This window comes from Mustelus asterias, chromosome 6, assembly GCF_964213995.1.
Source record: "Mustelus asterias chromosome 6, sMusAst1.hap1.1, whole genome shotgun sequence".
NCBI classification, from domain to species: domain Eukaryota; kingdom Metazoa; phylum Chordata; class Chondrichthyes; order Carcharhiniformes; family Triakidae; genus Mustelus; species Mustelus asterias.
This window is the reverse complement of record NC_135806.1, coordinates 106,999,998-107,018,636: the sequence shown is the minus strand read 5'-3', so window position 1 is coordinate 107,018,636 and position 18,639 is coordinate 106,999,998. Positions and strand designations below refer to the sequence as shown.

Here is an 18,639-nt window from a genome sequence, read left to right as displayed (position 1 = left end):
TATATTGCAGCCAGTCTTAGGCCAGCAAACTGAGTACAGTCTGGGTATTGAACTGAGATTTTCCAGTCTTCCTAGCTCAGGACAGGCAGCACACCAGCTAATGTGAGCCATGGGAGGATGGTTTCTATAAAATATTCGTGCAACAGAACTGTAGGCAGTAACTCTTCAGTCCCTCACTTACACCAACAAATTAGTGCTGGTAAAATTAATATCTGGCTTGCAGGCCCTGAACACTGAGTTTTTGTGGGCTGCTGAGGGTTGAGGATGGGGAGGGGTCTGCTAGTCTCCAGCAATAATTCTAGCCTGCAATTGGCGAAACCACCAGGAAAATTATGTAAATAGCCATTTTTCAGTCTGCGGTGCCAGTTCTTTGGGCGAATACACAGTTCTTGACGCAGGAAGCATGTAGCCACATCTGCCTGAAATTATTTTAGCTGAAATTGTCATGGTCGATAGAATGAACACAAGTTTTATATTTCTACACTTAAAGCACCTTAGAACTTAGAAATCATAAAAATCTAGGCATTGGCCCATCAGGTAGGTGCTGATTGATGAAGAGCTAGCCAGCCTAATCCCACCTTCCTGCAGTAGATCAGTAGCCCTCTGGGCCACAGATCTTCAAGTAGACATCCAAGCACGTTTAAAGTGTGGTGCAGGTTTTGACCTTCACCAGCCTTTCAGCCAGTGAGTCCCAGGTCCCTACCACCCAGTAAGTGAAAAAAATATTTCCTTATCTCCCCTGTAATATTTCTGCCAATAATGTTAAATCTATGCTTGCTGGTTATGACCCCCCTTTCTAAGGTAAATAGATCATTCCTAATTCTTCTATTTTCTTCCCGAGTTCACTGCCCGAAGGCAGGTCTGACCCACAGTGCCACGATCTACACAAGTAGAGCAAAGAGACAGGTTCCAAATCCAGCCCAGCCACAGCGGGGATCGAACCGCATGTTGTTGGCACCAGTGTGATTCACACCAGCCATCCAAACAACTGAGCCAAGGAGTCTGCGTTGCTGTAGCAACATGCACTATTACATGCTTGTTGTAGCCTGGAGTGATAGATGGTAGAGGTTCCAATTTCTTTCCACCATAGGATATTTCCTGCTCCCGTGGTGGGGAGGGGTCATGGTGAGGGGATGCGAGTGGGTGAGTGCAGATGTCGGGGGCCAGATTCAAGACCCTGGGGTGGAGGGTTAGTGTGGAAGAATGACCTTGTGGGCATGCCTCTGATGGGGCAAGGGGATCCCCAAAGGAGGTTCACCAGCCCCCCCCCCCCCCAACTTCCCCCTCCCCCCCACTCATGCTGCCTTGCCTTGTCTGAGGGCAGCATGGTAGCACAATGGCTCGCACTGCTGTTTCACAATGCCAGGGACCCGGGTTCGATTCCCGGCTTGGGTCACTGTGTGGAGTTTGCACGTTCTCCCTGTGTCTGCGTGGGTTTCCTCCGGGTACTCCGGTTTCCTCCCACCTTCTAAAAAACGTGCTGGTTAGGTATATTGACCCAACAGACACCGGACTGTGGTGACTAGGGGAATTTCACAGTAATTTCATTGCAGTGTTAATGTAAGCCTTACTTGTGACTAATAAATAAAAAAATAAATAAACTTTAAACCAACCTGTGCAGTTAAAGATGGCAAGCTTTCTGCTTGTCATGGACATTGGTGAGGCCACATCTGGAGTAACCTGTGCAGTTCTGGTGTCCTTATCTGAGGAAGAATGTCCTTGCTATGAAGGGAGTACAAAAGGCTTATCCGGCTGATTCCAGGGATGGCAGGTCTGTCATATGAAGAGAGACTAAGTCGATTAGGATTGTATTCATTGGAGTTTAGAAGAGTGAGAGGGGATCTCATAGAAACTTATAAAATTCTAACAGGATTAAACAGCGTAGATTCAGAAAGAATGTTCCCAATGGCGGGGAAGGCCAGAACTAGAAGTCATAGTTTGAGGATAAGGGGTAAACTTCTAGAAATGAAGTGAGGAGAAATTTCTTCACCCAGAGAGTGGTGAATCTGTGGAATTCACTACCACAGAATGTAGTTAAGACCAAAACATTATGTGATTTCAAGAAGAAATCAGATGTAGCTCTTGGTGCTGAAGGGATTAAGGGATATGGGGGGAAGGCGGGATATTAATTTTGATGATCAGCCATGACCAAAATGAATGGCGGAGCAGGGTCGACGGGTCGAATGGCCTATTCCTGCTTCTAGTTTCTATGTGTCTCTCCCCACCAGTGGGTAAAATACCAGTGAGGGTTAGATAAGGCAAGGGCTACAATTGTCCCAAGGATGGGACTGCCACTTTATGTTCCCAACGCCCCCCCCCACTCCCACCAACCTCATAAAATGGAAGCCAGATTGGGTTCAGGTGGGCATGCCATCCACTGGATTTTATGTGCACCTCCATCACCTTTGAAACTCACTGTCAAGGGAGTGTAAAATCCAGCCCGGTATGTATGAGGTGGATCAGTGTGGTGACAGCGAGATGAATAGACTCCTCTTTTTATTTTTTATTTCAATAAGTAATTTATCAAAAGAAAATCTGTTATAAAGCCAGGATGAATACAGAGATGTGATGCTGATTGAATTTGAATTGTTAAGTGGACCCAGCAGTTGGTTCATGTAGGGGACAATTTGTGGAGAATATGATCCAACCTCTTATATCAGTGCTGTTGTCATTGGTAACAAAGCTGTAGTTCTTGTTGTAATTTGGAAGGACTAAATATTCCACTGAAGATTTGAGTAACTTAAAATTGAAAATGTATATTTTATAGTGAATTACTGGCTGAGTCTGTGATGAATTTTATACTGGACTATACAGTAATGGAAGTTGAAGCATATGATCAGTGTGAAATGTATTTATTAGATATTTTGTATAAAATAAACAGGAAAAAGATCTAAACATTTCATCAGCTAATTTAAGATTCTTTTGTCCCTCAAAAATGATTCACTTTGCGCTTTAAACTTCAACCTGATCTTTAATTGTTAGAAATGCTTCTGAGGTGTGAGATCAAGCACTTTGGTAGGAGAAATCAAAAGACAGATTATTATCTAAATAGAGAGACTGCAGGTGAATGAAGTACAGCGGGATCTAGATGATTTTGGTTTGATTTGATTTATTATCATCACATGTATTAATATACAGTGAAAAGTATTGTTTCTTGCGTGCTATACAGACAAAGCATTCTGTTCATAGAGAAGGAGAGAGTGCAGAATGTAGTGTTACAGTCAGAGCTAAGGTGTAGAGAAAGATCAACTTAATATGAGGTAGGTCCGTTCGAAAGTCTGATGGCAGCAGGGAGGAAGCTGTTCTTGAGTCGGTTGGTACGTGTCCTCAGATTTTTATATCTTTTTCCCGACAGAAGAAAGTGGGAGAATGTCTGGGGTGCGTGGGGTCCTTGATTATGCTGGCTGCTTTTCCGAGACAGTGGGAAGTGAAGACAGAGTCAATGGATGGGAGGTTGGTTTGTGTGATAGACTGGGCTTCGTTCACGACCCTTTATAGTTTTTTGCGGTCTCGGACAGAGTAGGAACCATCCCAAGCTGTGATGCAACCAGAAAGAATGCTTTCTATGGTGCATCTGTAAAGTTTGGTGAGAATCATAGCAGACATGCCAAATTTCCTTAGCTTCCTGAGAAAGTAGAGGCGTTAGTGGCCTTTCTTAACTATTGCGTCAGAGTGGAGGGACCAGGACAGGTTGTTGGTAAACTGGACACCTAAAAGCCTGAAGTTCTTGATCCTTTCCACTTTGTTCCTGCTGATGTAGACAGGGGCATGTCCTCCACTACGCTTCCTGAAGTCGATGACAATCTACTTCATTTTGTTGACATTGAGGGAGAGATTATTGTTGTTGCACCAGTTCACCAGATTCTCTATCTCATTCCTGTACTCTGTCTCGTCATTGTTTGAGATCCGACCCACTACAGTGGTGTCATCAGCAAACTTGAAAATCGTGTTGGAGGGGAATTTGGCCACACAGTCATAGATGTATAAGGAATATAACAAAGGGCTGAGGACTCAGCCTTGTGAGGCACTGGTGTTGAGGATGATCATGGAGGTGGTGTTTTTGCCTATCCTTACTGCTTGCGGTCTGTTGGTTAGGAAGTCTAGGATCTAGTCACAGAGGGAGCAGCCAAGCCCCAGGCAACAAAGTTTCAAGATGCGTTTTGTAGGAATAATGGTGTTGAAGGCTGAGCTGTAGTCAATAAATAGGAGTCTAACATAGGTGTCTTTGTTATCCAGGTGTTCCAGGGTTGGGTGTAGGGCCAGGGAGATGATGTCTGCTGTGAACCTGTTGCAGCAATAGGTGAACTGCAGTGGACCCAGGCAGTCTGGGAGGCTGGAATTGATTCATGCCACGACTAACCTTTCGAAGCACTTCATAATGATGGATGTCAGAGCCACTGGACGATAATCGTTAAGGCGCCTAGTGCCTTAATGTTCTAGTGCATGAATCACGAAAAGCTAGCAAGCAAATCCAACAAGTAGTCCAACAAGGCAAACAGCATTTTGTCCTTTATTGCAAAAGGGTTGGAGTTTGAAAATATGTAGCTTTTGTTGCAATTGTTGGTGTTGGTGAGACCTCACCTAGAATACTGCGTAGTTTTGGTCCCCTTACCTCAGAAAGGATATAGTAACATTGGAGGCAGTCCAAAGGCTAATTCCTGGGATGAAAGGGTTGCCCTATCAAGAGAGATTAAATAGTCTGGGTCTGTATTCCTTGGAGTTTAGAAGAGTGAGAGGTGACCTTATCCAAACATATAGGATCCTGAGAAGGCTTGACAGGGTAGATGTTGAGATGTTTTCATTAACGGGAGAGGTGGCTGGGTGGGTTGGCCATGCTAAATTTACCCTCAGTGTACTCGAACAGGTGCCGTAGTGTGGCGGGTAGGGGATTTTCACATTAACTTCATTGCAGTGTTAATGTAAGCCTACTTGTGACTAATAAATAAACTTTAAGAGTCTTGAACAAGAGAACATAGCTACAAGATAAACTTGATGTGCGCAGAAATTTCTTGGTGAATCTCTGGAATTCTCTGCCCCAAAGGGCAGTGGAGGCTGGATCATTAGAAGTATTTAAAGTGGAGGTCAATAAATATTTGATAGATCAAGGAATATGGGGAAATGGCACAGAAAAGGAGCTGAGGCTGGCATAGATCAGCCATGAACATATTGAATGGTGGGGCAGGCTTGAAGGACCTGATGGCTACTCCTGCTTCTATTTCTTGTGTTCACATGTGTATCATAGAAATCATAGAAACCCTACAGTGCAGAAGGAGGCCATTCGGCCCATCAAGTCTGCACCGGCCACAATCCCACCCAGGCCCTACCCCCACATATTTTACCCGCTAATCCCTCTAACCTACACATCCCAGGACTCTAAGGGGCAATTTTTTTAACCTGGCCAATCAACCTAACCCGCACATCTTTGGACTGTGGGAGGAAACCGGAGCACCCAGAGGAAACCCACGCAGACACGAGGAGAATGTGCAAACTCCACACAGACAGTGACCCGAGCTGGGAATCGAACCCGGGATCCTGGAGCTGTGAAGCAGCAATGCTAACCACTGTGCTACCGTGCCGCCCTGCTTGGCAGGTGATTCTGCTTGGCAGGTGATTCTCCCCAATTGTTGTTTTTTGTGTGTGCTTGAAGTTAATGCAAACAAATTAATGTGCCTCAACAACTATCAAACACATTCATGCCCATAAATGTGAAGATATAAATACGGGCTACATACACAAACAATCATAAATCACAAAGAAGCAAATACATATGCCAGCATGTGTCCTTATAAATGTGTGCTACTCAGAAATGTCAACCACCAGACTCACAGTAACAGGAACAATTTAACTTACATAAATATTAACCATGTATACTTACAGAGAAATACACAGAAATATGGGCTGTTATTCAGATAAATGTGTTTTAATTCATGCATTTGATTATCCTGTATGCACTAAATTCTTCTCCGCACTGTTTTAATGTTGTGTTTTATCTATTTAGTTTAAATGGGTAACAATAGTGTAAAAATAAGCAGACATGAATTCAAAGAAATTATATTAAGTAGTGACCAGATGGAGTAAAATAAATTAAACATTTCCCCGTTCCCACAAAATGTTTTATTCACTCCTTTTCTCCCCAGCCCTAATTGATCACTTTATCTGACATTTCTGAATATTTAGAAAATTAAATAGAAACACATTTTTCCCCACAGTTTGACAATTATCATTTTTTCAGTGGCATGGCTTTACATTTCTCCCTGTTTCAGAATTTCTCAATTGACTGGCTGGCTCATGCCCCTTACTTCCCTGTGTCCCCTGTGCTGGTTATCTGAGTGAACACATACCAGTAAATGGAAAAACCTAAGAATCCTTTCCATGTGGCAGCCAATATTAAAGTACTAAATCCTTCCAATGGATATCCCATGTAAGTGCATTCTGCAATTGTCTATCCTGGAGCAAAATTGAAGCCCATGGGATTAAAGGGACATCCCTGCATGCATGTAAAATTGGTGAAGGAGCACAACTCATAGAGTAGTAGTGAATGGTTGTTTTTCAGACAAGAGGAAAGTGTGCTGTTCCCCCCCAGGAATTAGTAGCATTGTTTTTTTATTATAAATTAATGACCTGGGCATACAGGCCATAATTGTAAAGTTTGCAGATTACACAAAACTTGGAAATATTCAATATTCAGTGAAGAGGATAATAACTTCAGAAGGACATGGAAAGCAATTTGATTTGATTTATTATTGTCACATGTATTAGTATACAGTGAAAAGGATTGTTTCTTGCGTGCTATACATTCAAAGCATACCGTTCATAGAGAAGGAAAGGAGAGGGTGCAGAATGTAGTGTTGTGGTCGACTTTTCAATATATAATTTGTATTATATAGCAGCTTTAACATACAATGTTCTGAATTCTGCCCAGCAACAAGCCCTGTGTGGCTTGGTTTTAGAAGGTTAAGTGGTGGTGGTGGGGGGTCCAGGATGTGTATTTGAGAAGAATATGCAGGATATTTACATCTGTAAATAATGACTAGAGCAGCTGTGCTTACGGTGCATAGACTGTTAGTCTCCAAGTCCCTCAGGGAGATGTGAGGAATGTCAGGTTTTGTAAACAATCATCCTTTAAACTGTCTATTTAATTCCAAGATAGAATGGAATTGGCAGTCTAAGGATTGCTATTTAACATTTCCACCTGGATGCAAGACACACATGATTCACATTGGCATGGACATGGGCTGTGAGAGGGGACACATGTGCAGCGAGGCATTGATATCCCTGAATCTCACAGACAGATCACCCTGCAAGAATCTGAGAGAGAGAGAGAACAAGGATAGAAGTAGCCAGTCTTTATTGTTTACCATACAGAATATGGATGGGAGCTCAAGCTGGTATTGAAGCGACCAAGGACAGGAGTTTTCTAACCCCCTCCACCCCCCCCACAGTATGTGTTGTGGCATTGACAGCAGTAGGATCCAAATCCTAATGCTGTCAACGCGTTTTTCCACGCTATGCACCAGGTTTCCCGGCAGCAGAGGTTCACTGGTGGCAGGGGATCCCAGAATATCCCACCTGCAAGAATGGCAGGAAGATTCTGTCCCAAGTCGATGAGGATTTAAATGAGGCTGGAAGATTTGCCTAGCTTTGGCAGGAGGAAGGGATCTCCAGAATAAACCTCACTGTGAAAGTCTGTTCATGGGTTAGAAGTTTTCTGGCTGGAAAAAGGAAAAGGGAAAAGAAATCATGCCCCCCACCCCTAACCCCCCGCCAGGAGCTGAGAGTATCTTCGGATTTGGATGTTAAGAGACAAAGTAAAGTATTACTGAGGGATTCAGTCCTTTTAAAATTTGAATGGAAGAAATTTTCTGTAACTTTAAGCAGTGCATAAAAGTAGTGTTTAGACAATTTCTTAAAATTTGAAATCTGCTCAAGTGATTCTGCCAGTCAGTTACTGGAATACAAATATCTTTGAGAAGGTTATTAGTTGCTATGGTGATTAGAATAGTGGCAGATGGGTAAATAACCCAAGGACACGGATTCAAGGAAATCGACAAAAGATGTCTTGAGTGATTTTTTAAAAATTCAGTGCATGGTTATGGTCAGGGATGCACTACATGAAAGGAAGCTGATTCATTCAATCATGATTTTCAAAAGGGGATGAGGTAATTATTTGGAAGGTAATGTAGGGAAAGAGCAAAGAGTGGAATAATTGGACAGCTTTTTCAATATGCATAATTTACTGAATGGTCATCTTCTGTGCTGTTTCATTGATCTCTGCAATTGTACAATGTTCAGAAAACAACAATGATTAAGTAGTCCATGCACAAAGTGGGGAAGCAGAATAAAGTAAACATAAAGACTTCCACTTGTATAGTGCTTTTTAAGATCATCTGAAATCCCAAAGCACTTTATTGTCAATTAGATGCTTTTGAAGCATTGTCACTGTTTGTAATGAAGGAAACTCACCTGCAAATTTCCACACGCATGCCCTCACAAACAGCAATGTGATAATGACCAGATAGTCCGTTTTGGTGATGTCTGTTGAGGATGGCAGGGATAACTCCCCTGCTCTTTTATATCCACCCGAGAGAGCCGATGGGGGTTTCGATGTATCATCCCACCTGAAAGACAGTGGGCGGGATTTTCTGGTCTTTCTCGTCGCAAGACTGGAAAATCCTGCCTGAGGTCAACGGACCTTTGCATGGTCCTGTCCTGCCCGCTAAGATTCCTGTGGCAGACGGGACAGGAAAATTTCACCCAGTAGCTCTAGCAGTGAAGCACTCTGTCAGTACAGCACTGGAGGTTCATCTCAACTTCTGCTTTCAAGAGCTGAAGTGGGTCTTGAACCCATCACTTTCGGATTCAGACACAAGAGCTTCTACCAACTGAGCGACAGCTGACACTATTTGGGTTATCTCAGAGACAGCAATATTCATTGCAAGAGAAGCATTTCCCCAATATCTATAACATATTTTCTTTAAGACAGGCAATCCTCAGGATGTAAAGTAGAACAAAAGGTGAAATCAGAGTGCAGCTTGCAGGCTGGCCACTGGCAGGACTTGTCAGGAAAGTGTAGCAAACAACCATCACAGATAAGATGTGAAGATTTTATTTTACATTACACATCCCTTTGAATGTAGAAATACTGAAATGATGCATAGTTTTACACTGCACTTAACATAATGTTACTCCTGCCTCATGATCCAGTACTGAGGGAACTCTTCTCTACCCGAGGTGTTAATTCTTTGAATCAAATATTGAATTGAGGCCCTCTCTGTCTGCTGTCCACAGCACCATTTGAAGAAGAGTATGGATGTTCTCCCGGTGTTCTGGTCTATAATTATTCCTCTGCCAAAGAGATCAGATTATCTGGTCATTTTCATTGTTGTTTGAGAAATCTTGCTGAGTACAAATTGCAAGTTGATCTGTCTCTCCACCCTAGCTCTGACTGTAACACTACATTCTGCACTCTCTCCTTTCCTTCTCGATGAACAGTATGCTTTGTCTGTATAGTGGCAAGAAACAATACTTTTCACTGTATGCTAATACATGTGACAATAATAAATCAAATCAAATCAAAATTGGCTGCTGTGTTTGTTATGTCTTTCCAGCATATCTTTAAATTGTAGATATTCTGTTTGAAACAAAAATAGAAAATGCTGGAAAATCTCAGCTGGTCTGACAGCATCTGTGGGGAGAGAATAGAGGCAATGTTTCGAGTCTAGATGACCCTTCGTCAGCATTTTCTGTCAGAGATTGCACAAAGATGTTTAAGGCACAAGACAGAGGAAGTGTTCAGAACTATAGAAGGTGCTGATAGTCACATAAATATAAAATAGCAGAATATGTTAATAGGAGAACAAAGGTCATTGCTGAATGAAAACAAAACCTAAGAACAAATGACAGATGGCCCGGGACAGGGAGTGGGGGGGGGGGGGGGGGGGGGCTAGTGTTGAAACAAAACATTTTTTGCATTAAAAAAAGGGTCAAGCTGTTTAAGTTTATTTATTAGTCACAAGTAGGCTTACGTTAACACTGCAATAAAGTTACTGTGAAAATCCTCTAGTCACCACAGTCCAGTGCCTGTTCCGGTACACTGAGGGAGAATTTAGTTTGGACAATGCACCTAACCAGCACGTCATTTGGACTGTGGGAGGAAACCCACGCAGAGAACAACTGCTGGAGAAGGTTCACAGTGTAAAGTTGCTAATCCAGAAGAGTGCAAAGTGCCAAATTGGAACATGAGGTATGGTTCCTTTGGTTTGCATTGGGCTTCACTGGAACATTGCAGCAGGCCAAGGATGGACATTGTAGCATGAGATATCGTGAATGTAGGTGGATAGAGACTGGACAAGGGAGAGGGAATGGAGTCAAGCCATTGCTAGAGACATCAAGGTGAGTGCAGCAAAAACGTTTTGCAATGGTGCTGTGCTGCTCCTGATGCGCTTTCCAAAACTTTGCCTGGGAAGAGTGGTTCCTGCCCACCATCTGCAGGCTGAGATGGTCTTCATGGACAATATTGTGTGCTGGATCAATGAACTCTCCTGTGTCACCAAGTCGGGACAGTACCGCACATCATAGAATCATAGAAACCCTACAGTGCAGAAAGAGGCTATCTGGCCCATCGAGTCTGCACCGACCACAATCCCACCCAGGCCCTACCCCCATATCCCTACACATTTACCCGCTAATCCCACTAACCTATGCATCTCAGGACACTGAGGAGCAATTTTAGCACGGCCAATCAACCTAACCCGCACATCTTTGACTGGTGTTGGAGGGAGAAGGGGCCTTGTTCTTGCCTGGTACCGCACACCAGTGTCTATCTGGACAGCACTGTGCTCTGGAATTCATGCAGCCACTGCAACAAATATCTGAAGTTTGACCAAGGGTGGAGTTTGAGATGAGGAAGGGTGGGGTGGCAGTCTGAGGAAGACAATGTAGAAGGGTGAGGGCTCATGGTGGCAGCAGAGGGGCAAGGAGGTAGATGAAGAAGATGAACAATGGAAGGCAGTGGGAAGACCAAGGGGAGGGAAGCTGGACCCCAACAAGTCTGCATGAAAAGCTCAAACATGGGGGTCAAAGGGATAGCACATCAAGTACTGGAAGGGGATGGAGGAAGACTCCAGAAGCAGTGAGTAGGTCTAAGTGGGACATGGGTGCCTTGCAGGTTCGAGGGGAGTGGGAGGGGGAGGCGGGTGGAGGGGTCATAGTTATTCAACCAAGGAACAGATTTCTTTTCCCTCTGGGTTGCTACATTCTGCACGGTCTGGTGAAGATTGGTGGGCTGGAGTGTGATATGAGTGTGCTGGACTGGGCATTAAATATGGCACCGGACCTTTAAACCTGTCAGCTGACGGCAGGTGATTGAATCAGTAATGGACTGCCAAGAGTCGGAGAGGAACTCACCTGTGCATAATTAATCTGTTTCAAGCACAGAATCTGGTGTGGGGATCCCGCCATTCTGGTTGGCAGCACAGGCGCCTGAGTCCCACCACCGCAACCTTAGTCTCAAAATGAGAGAATACAGCCCCAAAGCAAACCAGAGGTAATGGCGCAGGAAGAGAAATCCTTGCAAGTGATTCCATGGCAATGACTGGATAGATAAGAATGGAACCGTGTGACAACAATCCCACTCAGCTGCATAATAGTGAGAGGCATTGGAGGAGGATCCAGGAGTATTTCATCCCCGGTCCTGCCTTTCTAAAGCCAGGTCTCCATTATCACCATATCATGTTCCCATTTAACTATATGGCCCTGCAGCTCACCAATCAACAACTTTCATTGATATGATGCCTTTAACATTACAAAACATCTCAAGACGTTTCACAGAGGCATCGTCCAACAAAGAACAGAACAAACTATTAGGCAAGATAAACAAAATTTTAAGTCAGACCGGTAGGTTTTAAGTAGTGTCTTAAAGACGGAAAGTGATATAAGAAGGGAATTCCAGAACACAGGACAAGCAGCTAAAGACACCAGCACCAATTGTGAAACAATTAAAATTGAGATGCTTAAGAAGCTGGAATTGGAGTGACAAGGGACAGAGAGAAGGGGGTTTTGGGTGGCACAGTGGTTAGCACTGCTGCCTCACAGCACCTGGGACTGGGTTCGATTCTCGGCTTGGGTCACTGTGTGGAGTCGGCACGTTCTCCCTGTGTCTGCGTGGGTTTCCTCAGGGTGCTCCGGTTTCCTCGCACACTCCGAAAGACGTGCTGGTTAGGTGCATTGACCCAAACAGGCATCAAAGTATGGTGACTAGGGGGAATTTCACAGTAACTTCATTGCAGTGTTAATATAACACTGTGACTAATAAATACTTGTGACTAATAAATAACCTTTACTTTATAGACAGGTACTCTAAATGGCAGATGTGCCGAGCAGTGCTCTGCAAGGACCCGTCACAAAACCTCAACCATTCATAGTATTTGTTAGCACTTAGCTGACAGGATAGGAAGCCACATATTCCTGTTTACCAAAGATAGACAACATTGTTAGCAGTGTAGATGGAAGCATAATTTAGTAATAGCTCTTGGTAATTTTATGTGAATGGGCAAAACTGGGCAAATGGATTTCAATGTAGGAAAAGGAAAGGTCATTTACTTTGAACCTAAAAGAATGGAACTGTGTATTTTCTAAATAGTGAAAAGTCAGAAACAGTGCAAGGCCAGAGGGTCTCGGGGGCTGTGGGATTCAGGTACCTAGGTCATTAAAATGTCATGACCAGGGACAGAAAATAATCACTCAGGTTAATGGAATGCTGTTCTTTCTCTTTAGAGAAGGAGAATTTATGTGGGTAGAAATTATGCTTCAGCAATACAAAGCCCTGGTTAGAAGGTCAACCACAACTATGTGCTGGAATCTTGTTAATATGCCTACCTCAGACCCATCAGAGTCTTCAACATGTGCAGCATTCTCCTCCAACTTTTTCCAATCCCCATGCATTAGAGATGGGAAAGCTGCTTAATAGCCAGTTCATTTCAGTTCAAAAACCCAATAGTGCACGTTGAACTAACACTGGCAATTTTTTCATCAGAATCCCTGAAAGAGCGGTGAACTAATATTAGCTGTAGGTGTGACTGTCAGAAAGATATACTCACCCGAGGTAAAACTCTCCCCCAAACACATGAAAACAAGGTAAACGTCATTTTGATGCATAAAATTCAAATATTAATTATAATTTAACTGTAACATTTGAATTTTTATCCGATTTTACTTACCGACAATGTCTTGGGATAAAGCCACACTTTTTTCAACAAAGCTTTTGGCCAGTAATAAGATTATGATTCCTGATATGTACATGGAAGTTCTAATTTTATTACAAGCCAAAAAATATTGCTGCAGGGATAAAGGCAGAGAGATGATATAAGGACACATTATTGAGTTCTTGTACTGAATTATTTCATTTTCTATAATTGAATTTAGATAATTTTTGTTTTCCTCTTAGGTAAAGGGATGATTTGAGAAACACAAGTTAAGCTGGCATTTGCTAAATATAGTGTGATTTTTTTTTAAGAGAAAGTTCAGAACCAGGCTTTTGAAATTGGCATTATCACAAGCCTAAATATTGGGCTTTGACAAAGGGTCATCTGGACTCGAAACGTCAGCTCTTTTCTCTCCTTACAGATGCTGCCAGACCTGCTGAGATTTTCCAGCGTTTTCTCTCTTTGGGTCCTAAATATTAGATTTGACTCAATGAGTATGGCATTGAGGACAACCAGTGTTGTTTGTGAAAGGTACAAACTAAATGATCCTTGCAACCTCTGCCTAACATCACTGAGGTAGCACCATCACCACAAGGAATGTATCAATGAAAACAGAAAGTCCACCACACCACTGCCTTCTCTGAGCAACTGTAGACAGTTCTGAGAACAAAAGACATTTTGATATGGTCCTATCATATATTAAGCTGATCTTTCTCTTCACCCTACCTGTAACTGCAACACTAGATTCTGCCCCCTATCCTTTTCCCCTATGTTCTCTATGAACAGTGTGTTTTGTCAGTATACTGCACAAGAAACAATACTTTTCATTGTACACCACTACATGTGGCAATAATAAATCAAATGTTTTTATCATCAATGATTTGCGTGCCAAAAACATCCTGGTGACCAATTTTGAAAAGCACGTTTAACATCATACCATTTATTGAACAAATATTTCAGAGGCTTGGTTACTGAAACTAGGTGCAGGATTTAATCCAGCCCATCACATTTTGAGGTGATGTTTGCATGTCCCTGCTACCCCATCTTAGTAGGTTGTAGATGCTGCAGGTTTGGTAGATAGATCAGCCATGTTGCTTTGTCTTAGGTGGTGCTGAGCTTCTTCAGCGTTGTTTGATTTCTGGTGGTCACAGAAATGAGGTGGCTGGATAGTTGAGTTTCCAATCAATGATGCCTCCCCAGGTTGTTTATGGTGGGGAACATGATGATGGTCATTGCTACGACAAATATCTTCAAAGTAATGTCCATATTCTTAAGATTCTTACAATGATTTTTATTTATAAACATTTTCCATTTCTAAAGGTCAAATCACACGTAATCAGAGCTTTAGACATTTCAGAAACATGACACAAATCCACCTATGTGCAGCATTTCTTTAAGTTATGCTTGGGCGATCCTTTCATAAACCTCAAATCTGTACCGAATCCCATTGTCTTCCTGAACATCAGTAGGAACATCCGGGAACCTGCGTAGGAGCACAAGACAACTCAGGCTGATTCATGGGCTTTTAGAACTTTAGAAAAAAAACTACATTGAAAAAAACTACAAAAGACCAACATTGTACCCGCCTCTACTACTCCTCTGGCAGCTTGTTCCAGACACTCACCACCCTCTGTGTGAAAAGATTGTCCCTCTGGATCCTTTTGTATCTCTCCCCTCTTACCTTAAACCTATGCCCTCTAGTTTTAGGCTCCCCTATCTTTGGGAAAAGATATTGACTATCTAGCCGATCTATGCCTCTCATTATTTTATAGACTTCTATAAGATCACTCCTCAGCCTTCTACGCCTCCAGAGAAAAAAGTCCCAGTCTATCCAGCCTCTCCTTACAACTCAAACCACCAAGTCCCGGTAGCATCCTAGTAAATCTTTTCTGCAGTCTTTCTAGTTTAATAATATCCTTTCTATAATAGGGTGACCAGAACTGTACACAGTATTCCAAGTGTGGCCTTACCAATGTCTTGTACAACTTCAACAAGACGTCCCAAGTCCTGTTCTATTTTTTTGAGAGTTTGATACTCAGGGCATGGGATGTCAGTGCAAGGTGATGGGAACATCTTCACAACCAGGAACCTCAGTACTAAGAAATTGCAGGTCAGTTAAATGTAAAGCTCAGAATCTACAGCCCATGAATCTTTAGAGTAAAACTGCCAATTCACGGTGAATTAGCCAGTCCTTGTGTGTTCTGGTCACTCACACACTCAGAACTACACTGAGACCTTCATTTTTGAATCTTACAGGCATAAGGGAGCTCCTCTTGTCAATCTGGATGAATTCAAGCCCAGAATCCCAGGAAGAAAATACAACTGGCAAGAAATCAATTCTAAAATTAAGCATGTAACCTTTGGGATTCTTAGCATTGTGGCCTGATTGGTTTTGTTGAAACACTTAGGAATTAGGGGTACTGTTATAGGGGTCTATAAAATAATGAGGGGCATAGATCAGCTAGATAGTTAATATCTTTTCCCAAAGGTAGGGGACTTTAAAACTAGAGGGGATTGGTTTAAAGTGAGAGGGGAGAGATACAAAAGGGTCCAGAGGGGCAATTTTTTCACACAGAGGGTGGTGAGTATCTGGAACAAGCTGCCAGAGGTAGTAATAGAGACGGTTGCAATTTTGTCTTTTAAAAAGTTTTTAGACAGTTACATGAGTAAGATGGCTATCGAGGGATATGGTCCAAGTGCAGGCAATTGGGACTAGTTTATTCGTCAAAAGAAAAGGGCGGCATGGACAAGTTGGGCCGAAGGGCCTGTTTCCATGCTGTAAACCTCTATGACTTCTGCAGCAACATTGAAATAAATTGTAATATTACAGTAACAGAAATGCTTAGACATCAGTACTGTTGCTACTACAGTACACCACTGACCCTAAAATAAACACCTTTTTTAAACAACTGATTTTTGCTCACCTAGTTTTTTGTTCCTTTCCCCATGCCTTCCTATATTATCTTTTCTATTTGCGACAGTTATACCGAGGGTTGTTAAATTTGGTTGGACGTGTTCCTGGAGAGGACCCATGACCGTATGGTATCTGAAAATGCGACACATGGTCACGTAATGGCAGATCACAAGACTTCTGCAAATGTTGCTGCATTGACAGCTGGGCCATTTGTTGTTGAGTATCTTTGCTGGTAGTTTTGTGCCAGCAAGTGTTACTCGAAAATATCACAGACCCAGAAGCCCACCATGAGCAGGCAAAGGGGGGAAAGCCAAAGATGAGGAGGGAAGAAATCAAAGGCAGTCGGAAACTTGATTCCACTGATAACTACCACCGTGGGGCGACACAGTGGCTAGCACTGCTGCCTCACAGCGCCAGGGACCCAAGTTCGATTCCCAGCTTGGGTCATTGGCTGTGTGGAGTCTGCACGTTCTCCCTGTGTCTGCACGGGTTTCCTCTGGGTGCTCCAGTTTCCTCCCACAGTCTGAAAGACATGCTGGTTAGGTGCATTGGCCATGCTAAATGGGTGTGGTGACGAGGGAATTTTCACAGTAACTTCATTGCACTGTCAATGTAAGCCTACTTGTGACTAATAAATAAACTTTAACTTAATAATGATGTACTGAAATACAACTAAACTCTCAGATTTCCCCTCATAATGAACAGAAATATAATAACTCACTGGCATTTTATTGGTGTAATGTTCGGATATACCACCGGTAACCAAAAGTAACCCCGTAACCCACTGATATGCATCCTACCAACCACTAACAGTAGCTCCTTGCACTTCACAAGATCCAGCCATGTATTCACTTTTCACAGGCCAACCTTTCTTCTTGGACTCCAGTTTCGTGTCAAAGTGGCAACTCTGAGCTAATATGTAAACGCATCTCACACTTCCAAACCAGGCAGTACAAATTGACAGCATCCAAACTAAGGGATCGCACAAAGCACAGTGAGTTGAATTGCGGAGCAGACTCAATGTGCTGAATGGCCTATTTCTGCTCCTATGGTCTTTGGGGCACTTTGTTTCAAACTCAGTTCAATGACATTGCTAATACTCCTTGGGCTTGGTCTTAATCAAAGGAGTCTTCACAGAAAGAAATTACAATGTTGGAGAAGGCTCAGTGCTGGAGCTCTCTCCTGTTCTCACATTCCCCATTCCCAGATCTTTCTATATTCTCAAATATTTATCCCTTTTTAAATGATGTTCAATTTTCTGCCCTTGATAGCCAACTGTGGTGAAGCATTTCATGGACTTCAAACCTTCAGCTGATACACTTTCTTTCTTGCTTTGTTTCCATTCCCCGTTCACCTAACATAAAAACATTCTTTTGTTCCTTATCCACAATGAAGTCTTGTGGTTTCACTAACCTCTTTACAGACTACTCCTCTCCGTGCTGCTAGTCCTAACTCTGCAGGGATGCCAGACCCTACCTATTTCCACACTCTCTATCTCATACGGATTGAAGAATTAAGAGCAAGAGTAGACCATACAGTCTGGCGAGCCTGCTCCGCCATTCAGTACGATCATGACTGATCTTTGGCTTCCATTTCACTTTTCAGTCTACTCCTCACATGCCTCAGTTCCCTGAGACACCAAAAATCTGTCCATCTCAGCCTTAAATATATTCATGATGTGGAAATGCCAGCGTTGGACTGAGGTAGGCACAGTAAGAAGTCTCACAACACCAGGTTAAAGTCCAACAGGTTTATTTGGTATCACGAGCTTTCGGAGCACTGCTCCTTCATCAGATGAGTGGCTATAAATATTATTGAACAGCCACAATACTCTGGCATTGAGTATTCCAAATATACACGATAGATCAAGAAATTTCCCTTCATCTCACTCCAAAATGATCGTCCCCTTATCCTATGTCTGTGCTCCATGTACTAGAATCCCTAGCCAGGGGGCACAATCTCAGCATCTACCCTGTCAAGCCCCTTCAGAGTTTTGTATATTTCAATGAGATCACCTTGAAATTTTCCAAACTCCAGAGAATATAAACCCAATTTACTCAGTCTCATCAGAGGACTATCTGTGGGTGGCACAGTGGTGAGCACTGCTGCCTCACAACACCAAGGACCCGGGTTTGATTCCAGCCCTGGGTGATTGTGTGGAGTTTGCATGTTCTCTCAGTGTCTGTGCGGGTTTCCTCCAGTTTCCTCCCACAGTCTAAAGATGTGCGCGTTAAGTGGATTGGCCATGCTAAATTGCCCCTTAGTGACCAAAGATGTGTAGGTTAGGTGCAATAGCCAAGGTAAATGTGTGGGGTTACAAGGATGGGCAGAGGGGAGGGTTTGTCTGGAATGGTCTTTTGGAGAATTGGTGCAGACTCAATGGGCCGAATGACCTCTTTCTGCACAATAGGGATTCTATGGTTCTAATTCCTCACCATAGGAGCCCCAAACCCCCAGTCCCCGGCTCTCCCTCCCCATCCCTTGTAACAGATCTGAAGACTTTAAGCAATAAACAGAGTATGG

The 18,639-nt window shown here is 43.0% G+C and overlaps 1 protein-coding gene across 2 annotated transcripts in view; it reads right to left on the bottom strand.

Annotated features, from left to right (window-relative positions):
* Positions 1-14,122: 14,122 nt before the first annotated feature.
* Positions 14,123-18,639, bottom strand: part of dhfr (dihydrofolate reductase) — a 42,077-nt gene continuing 37,560 nt past the window's right edge. Inside the window, exon 6 of one of the 2 annotated variants that reach the window (XM_078214866.1) lies at positions 14,123-14,685. In XM_078214866.1, coding sequence (XP_078070992.1) covers positions 14,601-14,685 — 85 coding nt within the window. In that variant the 3' untranslated portion in view covers positions 14,123-14,600. The remainder of the gene's footprint in view (positions 14,686-18,639) is intronic. The other variant, XM_078214867.1, reaches the window with a different exon arrangement.